Source organism: Camelina sativa, chromosome 5, assembly GCF_000633955.1.
Source record: "Camelina sativa cultivar DH55 chromosome 5, Cs, whole genome shotgun sequence".
NCBI classification, from domain to species: domain Eukaryota; kingdom Viridiplantae; phylum Streptophyta; class Magnoliopsida; order Brassicales; family Brassicaceae; genus Camelina; species Camelina sativa.
The window spans coordinates 23,312,660-23,320,753 of record NC_025689.1 but is presented as its reverse complement, the minus strand read 5'-3'; the positions used below and the strand labels follow the sequence as shown (position 1 = coordinate 23,320,753).

General features: G+C 36.6%; 3 protein-coding genes across 3 annotated transcripts; 2 read left to right on the top strand and 1 right to left on the bottom strand.

Annotated features, from left to right (window-relative positions):
- LOC104787458 (alkane hydroxylase MAH1-like) lies at positions 2,579-4,202 on the top strand. The gene has a single exon (XM_019246011.1). The coding sequence runs from the start codon at positions 2,604-2,606 to the stop codon at positions 4,167-4,169; it is 1,566 nt and encodes a 521-aa protein (XP_019101556.1). The 5' UTR covers positions 2,579-2,603; the 3' UTR covers positions 4,170-4,202.
- On the top strand, positions 4,182-5,279 carry LOC104789505 (alkane hydroxylase MAH1-like). Its single transcript, XM_010515193.2, has one exon. It carries the CDS (start codon positions 4,182-4,184, stop codon positions 4,977-4,979), a length of 798 nt encoding a protein of 265 aa, XP_010513495.1. The 3' UTR covers positions 4,980-5,279.
- On the bottom strand, positions 5,189-7,773 carry LOC104787460 (probable elongation factor 1-gamma 2). Its single transcript, XM_010513049.2, has 8 exons — positions 7,663-7,773; positions 7,508-7,563; positions 7,174-7,323; positions 7,028-7,088; positions 6,881-6,933; positions 6,692-6,793; positions 6,073-6,562; positions 5,189-5,768 (listed from the first exon to the last, which is right to left on the bottom strand). The coding sequence occupies exons 2-8, from the start codon at positions 7,514-7,516 to the stop codon at positions 5,389-5,391; spliced, it is 1,245 nt and encodes a 414-aa protein (XP_010511351.1). The 5' UTR covers positions 7,517-7,563; positions 7,663-7,773; the 3' UTR covers positions 5,189-5,388.

Genomic DNA, 8,094 nt, shown 5'->3' with positions numbered 1-8,094 from the left:
ACTATAATTTGACCAACAACTAAATAAGTAAACATCAAGAACATCAGACCGCATTGAGAGAAGTTAGTTACCTTTCTTGCAGCCATTAATACTCACCATCTCCAGTTTATCGAAAAACTCAGTCTCACCACAATACTTAAGGACGACTTACAGTCCCAAAAGTAGCAACTTCCTACACCCAAAAACATTTGTAAGAACTGGCGTGTGTTTAGGTTACATCATTCACAAAACTCATAGGTCGAATGAAATTCAAACTGGTGTGTTTAGAAGAGGAAATGGACATTACAAATAAGAGACTAGAAAGTTAATAATTTTGTGGCTGATTCCAGCTTTTAGGACAGTGGAGCTGCTCATAAACGCACCTGGGATGTTTTGTCTTCTCTTAACGCATGTGAGAGGCTTAGACTCTTCCCGTGGTTCCTGAGAGAGAAACGGATATCTCTTCAAATTTAGCAGCTAAAAACAAACAAGCACAGCTAAACTACAAAGCTTTAGCAGACCTGCAAATTGTTCTTACTTGCCAATTTAAGAAAAAATTAACAAGGACCAAAAATGAATGTTTAATTTACCTCTTCTCGTTAAAATCAGATACACTATTTGCAACAAGGAACAATTATGAATGTTCTGTTCCAACATCCAATGAACAGACCACGTCAACTCTTGTTCCTCAATCCTCTTGTTCAGCTGCTGCTATATCTTGTGGAAGTAGAAATATGAGGAGAATATATGCTTGTACTTGTGGAAGCTAAGTCACAAAATATTTCAAAAAATATATACACAAGAGAAATATAAAGAAATAGTTGACGCTGTTTGCTAAAAAAAAAAAAAAAGAAATAGTTGACGCTATTCACCAAAGAGAAAATTAGAATAGTGTTGTTATGAAAGAAAACAAAAGATAAAGATCGTGTTTGTTATGGTGTTGAACGTTATATGTTGATGCCAATTTTTTTTTTTTTTTCTCAATGTTGATGCCAATTATAACATGTTTATCTAAACAAGTCTTTGGATGCACTAAGAGTAGACAATAAGTCAATAACACAATGTCTAGGAGAAAAATAAAAATTATCCGAAAACATATCAGAATCTATATCGAACTTTATTTTATATATGAGATACAACATAAATTTTACCTTAACATTGTAAACGCTAGGATGAAGAAAATGACTAGCATAATTTTGGAGTATTTTACTGTATATTGTTTGTTATTTGAGTTTTTATTTTGAATATTTTATATTTAAAAGGTGATCTTTTTTAGAAATTTTTACTACTAATCAATTCACTTTACTGTATTACCAATTGTATATGGTATTTAAATTGAAAAAGTTGCAAAAACAGAAGTAAATATTTAAAGAACAATACTTGGGTTCACCCCTAAGGGTGAACCTCTCCATTCACCCCCTAACAAAATAAGGCAATAAAATCTGTATATATTATTATAAAATGAAAAAACTTAAACCGCACTTTAATAAACCCAAACCGACATATATAAAATCTAAACTCTAACCATCTCATTTGTGAACCCAAGCCGATATATAATTTCGTTCTACTTATAAAATCTAAACCCTAATCATCTCATTTGTGAACCCAAACCGACATATAATTTCGTTTTAATTGTGAAATCTAAACCCTAACATCTCATTTGTGAACCCAAACCGACATATTATTTTGTTCTACTTGTAAAATCTAAACCCTAACTATCTTATTTGTGAACCCAAACCGACATATAATTTCGTTCTAATTGTAAAATCTAAACCCTAACCACCTCATTTGTAAACCCAAACCGACATATAATTTCGTTTTAATTGTAAAATCTAAACCCTAACCACTTCATTTGTAAACCCAAACCGACATAATTTTATTCTAAGTTTAAAAATCTAAACCAAGCCAATATTTAACTTTCCTTAATTAAAAGTATACAGAATTTGTTTCCTTAATTTGGTTTGCTTTTTAATTTAATTTAAATTTAATTTTAAAATAAAATATTAGATGGAAGATTATGATTTGGCTGAAAGAAGAGGGGGTGAATGGAGAGGTTCACCCCTAGGGGTGAACCTAAGTATTGTTCTTTAAATATTTACTTCTGTTTTTGCAACTTTTTCAATTTAAATACCATATACAATTGGTAATACAGTAAAGTGAATTGATTAGTAGTAAAAATTTCTAAAAAAGATCACCTTTTAAATATAAAATATTCAAAATAAAAACTCAAATAACAAACAATATGAAAATATGAAAATATGAAAATATGAAAATATGAAAATAACAAAATTTAGAAAGCTAGCTAGCATAAAGAAAACGTGAAGGTCATTTTCTAGTTGATTTTTAAATTATGGTACATAGCACGTGCCACAGTTAACCCAGCAGTCAATACAAGACAACAAATTAATTGAGTTTGGCTTTGAGTCTCTATTAAAACCCCAAATTTGGTTCGGGCTCCTACCACAACGTTAATGCATTCAGTTTAATCATTAGTTGTCACATTAACACAAATTACTAAGCTACATGGTGTCCTTTGTCAATCAAATACCCTTTAATTATAAAAGGTTATATATATCAAACCAAGTTAATAAAGATACTTTGTTCAAGAAATCCTTTGTTTTAGAATGATGATCTTAAACTTACTTGAAGTCTGCATCATAGCATTCCTTTTTTTCTTTGTATTCCAATGTTTCTTCCTCGACAACAAATCTCACAAAAGCCCTTTGTTCAAGAACTGGCCTTTCCTCGGGATGATTCCAGGTTTGGTTGTCGAAATCCATCGAATATATGATTGGATGGTTGAGGCTCTTGAGGCCAGCGATCTGAATTTTGTTTTCAAAGGAGCCTGGTTTACTGGAACAGACTTGTTACTCACGGCTGATCCAAGGAACATCCATCACATACTAAGTTCAAACTTTCAGAATTACCCTAAAGGACCTGAATTCAAGAAGATCTTTGATATTTTGGGAGAAGGAATTGTAGCCGCTGATTCGAAGTTGGGGGAGGATCTGAGGAAGTCAAATCACACCCTTTTTCACCATAAAGATTTCCTTGAGCTCGCGGTGAGTAGCAATATAAGTAAGTTGAAGAAGGGTCTTATTCCTTTGCTTGACAGAGCTGTTAAAAGAAACATAATCTTAGACTTACAAGATGTGTTTAAGAGATATATGTTTGATATTTCCTCGATTTTAATGACCGGCTATGATCCAATGTCTCTATCCACTGAAATGCCGGAAGTTGAGTTTGCTGAAGCTGTAGATCTCGGTGAAGAAGCGATCTTCTATAGACATCTCAAACCGGTTATTTTGTGGATGCTTCAAAAATGGATTGGGATTGGTCTTGAGAAGAAGCTGAGAGTTTCGATGCTCACTGTCGATGAAATGCTTGCGAAGATCATATCTTCAAGAAGAGAGGAGATAAGTCGTGGGAAAAGAGAGACATCAGTGGACGTGTTAACATATTATATAAACGTGGACACTACCAAATATAAGTACTTGAAACCGAGTAGTGATAAGTTTATAAGAGATGTTGTTTTTAGTCTGTTAATAGCAGGAAGAGACACCACAAGCTCATCTCTACTCACTTGGTTCTTCTGGCTTCTTTCTATGCATCCCCAAGTTATGGCCAAGATCAAACATGAGATCAACACAAAGTATGATCCAGAAGATCTAGAGAAGCTCGTATACCTACATGCTGCCTTGTCCGAAACTATGAGACTCTACCCACCACTTCCCTTTAATCACAAGTCACCATTGGAGTCCGATTTGCTTCCAAGCGGACACAAAGTTGAAGCGCATTCAATGATTCTAATTTCTATGTACGCACTGGGAAGAATGAGATCTGTATGGGGAGAAGACGCATCAGATTTCAAACCAGAGAGGTGGATTTCAGACGAAGGAGTGCTAAGACATGAACCTTCATACAAGTTCCTGGTATTTAATTCCGGTCCAAGAACTTGCCTGGGTAAGCATTTGGCTCTCTTGCAAATGAAGATGGTAGCTGTGAACATCATACAAAACTACGACTTTAAGATCGTTGAAGGTCAAATGATCGAACCAGTTCGCTCTGTTATTCTCAGTATGAAGCATAAAGTCAACAAGGTTGGCGACTTTAAGATCGTTGAAGGTCAAATGATCAACACAAAGTATGATCCAGAAGGTCTCAAAGTCACAGTCAGTAAGAAGATATGATTCTTATCTTCTATGGTAACTACTACTATTCTCTTTATTANTCGTGGGAAAAGAGAGACATCAGTGGACGTGTTAACATATTATATAAACGTGGACACTACCAAATATAAGTACTTGAAACCGAGTAGTGATAAGTTTATAAGAGATGTTGTTTTTAGTCTGTTAATAGCAGGAAGAGACACCACAAGCTCATCTCTACTCACTTGGTTCTTCTGGCTTCTTTCTATGCATCCCCAAGTTATGGCCAAGATCAAACATGAGATCAACACAAAGTATGATCCAGAAGATCTAGAGAAGCTCGTATACCTACATGCTGCCTTGTCCGAAACTATGAGACTCTACCCACCACTTCCCTTTAATCACAAGTCACCATTGGAGTCCGATTTGCTTCCAAGCGGACACAAAGTTGAAGCGCATTCAATGATTCTAATTTCTATGTACGCACTGGGAAGAATGAGATCTGTATGGGGAGAAGACGCATCAGATTTCAAACCAGAGAGGTGGATTTCAGACGAAGGAGTGCTAAGACATGAACCTTCATACAAGTTCCTGGTATTTAATTCCGGTCCAAGAACTTGCCTGGGTAAGCATTTGGCTCTCTTGCAAATGAAGATGGTAGCTGTGAACATCATACAAAACTACGACTTTAAGATCGTTGAAGGTCAAATGATCGAACCAGTTCGCTCTGTTATTCTCAGTATGAAGCATAAAGTCAACAAGGTTGGCGACTTTAAGATCGTTGAAGGTCAAATGATCAACACAAAGTATGATCCAGAAGGTCTCAAAGTCACAGTCAGTAAGAAGATATGATTCTTATCTTCTATGGTAACTACTACTATTCTCTTTATTAATAAGTGAAGCAGAGCATCCACAAGTGGTGGTCTTGGGTTTGTCTAAAACAGTTTGGATTGAGATAACTCTCCAATTAAGATTATGGTTCGATTCTACGGTTTTCTCAATTAAAACGTTGCTTATGATGTTGTAAGAGATCACAATCTTTATGGAATTGAAACTAATAATAAAATCTAGAAGTTGTAATGTATTAAGTAAGCATTTTTGTCTCAATACCATTGGAAACTGGGAAGCAACTAGTTCTTAATCCCGAAAAAAGAAAACCAGACTCTACAATTCAAAGATTGTAAGGACTCTAGAGGATATCAAAAACACAGGTAACAGCGTAAAACCCCTATGGAGATAGAGAGGACAGTAATGAGCCTTTTCACTTAAAGCATTTCGCGTCCAAGAGAGCCTCACCTTCGAAAGGCTCTGCATCTTCAATCATCTGGCTAACACGTTCTTTCTGGGCTTCATCAGAGATATCAACCTTGGTCCACTCGTACAGCTCCATGTCGTACACCTCATCCATTATGAACTTGGGGATCTCTGGTCCACGGAAGATCCATAAACCCTTCACTTTGAAGGGACCCTCTGACCCGCAAATAAGCATCTTTCCAAAGGCATATTTACGAGCCAAGTCCATACGCTGAAGGAACCCGCCAACCTTGTTGAGAGTAACAAAGGACACCATGTTCTCATCGTTGTACTTGTAGTCACAGAACCATAGTGAGTACCCCTCTGGGTCATACATGTCCCAGAATCCTGCATTTAATACAAACATTAGCTTTTAACAGAATGTACTTTCAGGCTCAACTCTAAGCTATAAGTCTACTATAGCTAGCTTAGGAGGGAATAAATCCGACTAGAGCTACTGTGGGAGGTTTAGATAGCAGTTAGTAAAGGATGGTATTGTAAGGATGTCACAGCAGATTGTTAAAGGTATCGATTTTCTATATAGTCCTTCTAGTTCAAGTAGATTGGAAAAAAAAAAAGAAAAGCAGTTTTATAGCTTTGTTCTTAACAAATTGATTCCATAAGCTTTAAGAGAAGTCAACATATAACATACCTTTAATAGCAACCTCACGGAAGTTGGATTTGGTGTTCGAGTAAAGTCTCTTCCAGTCATCAAGAACCATTGGGCTCGGGGGTAGCAAATCAAGAGGATTCTTGGCTTTGGGCTTTGGTGCTTCTTCCTCCTCAGCAGCCTTTGGTGCCTCTGCTGCAGGGGCAGCCTTCTTAGGCTCCTCCTTGGGCTTTGCAGGCTGTGCAGCTGCTTTCTTAGTTGGAACTGGAGGGACAGCATCAGTCTGTTTGGCATCACCTAATACCTTCTTGAAGTTTGGCTGGTTTACCATTGTCCAGAAGTATCTCTCAACGTGAGGGAACGCAGAGGTAAATTTCTTGGTCATCACGGTTGCAAATCCCAAGTTCAAGTTGCAGATGGTTACAATATCAGCAAGGGTAACAGAGTGTCCAACAAGGTAAGTGTTGGAAGCGAGATGTGTGTTCAAAGCCTCAAGTCCCCTCTTCAATGCAGAAATAGCTGCTTCCTCAGCCTTCATTCATACAAAACCATTATAAAGATGAGAACAAACACTAGTCTACTATTAGTATTAGAGTGCAAGGGGTAGCAAGATTTTAGCACAATATACGAGACAAAAAAACAAAAATTAAGGAAAGCTTACAGGAGCAGAGAAAGGAGCATAGCCCATTCTTGGAGCAAACCACTTCAACATGTTGGCATCAATCTCCAACGAGGAGAAATCAATCCATTGCTCAATCTGAGCCTGAAAGATCAACCCATACACATAGACATTAACAAAAAGGTGTAAGAAATAATAAAAAGAAAAGCAAGACGATAAACAAGAGCTTACGTATTCAATGAGGGAGGATCCATTCAAAGAGTTTTCACCATTCTTACGGCTCACTGCATTGGAACATCAAAATAGTCATTACCTTGAATAAACTTTCAAGCAATGAATCATGTAACAGAGGATAAAAAAAAAAAAAAGAACTTATACCATATCTGGCAATGGCATTGCTCTCGAAAATGGGACCTTCAGGAGTCTCAAGCACAGGAACCTAGTAATATCATAATCTTTTATCAGATAAGAAATCACAGCAAACATCAATGGAAACAGATAACGTATCGAAAGAGACTCCACACCTTTCCAATAGGGTTCATCTTAAGAAACTCAGGGGATTTGTTAGTGACGCCCATCTGAAAATCTGCAGCCTCCTCGATCTTCACACCTGCATACTCAGCAGCAACGAGTGCCTTAAAGGCACCTTTGTTTCCCTTGTATGTGTGCAAGACCTGAAAATAAAAAGTAGTAAGATTCCCACAAAAAACTCACCAATCAAACTCAACACATCAGTTTCTCTATGCAACACAAAAATCGAATTCTCAAGATACATATATGTAAAATCAATCGTACACGACTCTAATCAAACGAATAATGAGCTAAGGAAGTGATGAATCGCGTGTAATAGAAACTTACCAAAGCCATTGCTCAAACGGAGAAGATACGAACTCGGAGATCTTCTGAGTTCAGATCTAGTACCAAAAGAAAACAACAAGTAAACGATGAGCCGTCGATAAAACTTCGAAATGAGAGAAGCGATAAGGAGAAGAAGTTGAGAGATGGATTCTTACGAGAGAAGCTTCAGCAGATTTTTCCGAGAGAGCTTGAGCAAAGCGAAAGATACAAAAGCGGCGGCGAGGATAGTATAAAAGAGTGTATGTAAAATTAGGGATGTGTGTAGTCGGCTCTCGAGAATATTCCTTTCTCGTTAGGTTTTGGTTCTGGTTCGGTTTAGTTTTTGGGTTTGTTTATCAAATGTGGTTTGTTCTGGTTTAACTGATTATAACTTTTACCAATAAAAATGTACAAATTTAACTAATAACTGGATTTTAACTATTAAAAAATTAAAATTTCAAATTCCTTTTGTTTGTAACATTTAGTTTTTTTTTTGGTGAAACCACAGGGGTCAAAGCCCCCGGACTTTATTAGAAAAGAAGGAAATAAAATTACACATAAACCCGTCTACGACACCGAGTGCCATTCACATCGTCATTAAACAAGGA

Coding starts and splice junctions, on each gene's coding strand:
- LOC104787460 (XM_010513049.2), bottom strand. Junction 7,089..7,173: donor AGATGAACCCTATTGGAAAG/GTGTGGAGTCTC, acceptor TGATATTACTAG/GTTCCTGTGCTTGAGACTCC. Junction 6,934..7,027: donor CAATGCCATTGCCAGATATG/GTATAAGTTCTT, acceptor GTTCCAATGCAG/TGAGCCGTAAGAATGGTGAA.
- LOC104787458 (XM_019246011.1), top strand. CDS start 2,604: ATGATGATCTTAAACTTACTTGAAGTCTGCATCATAGCATTCCTTTTT.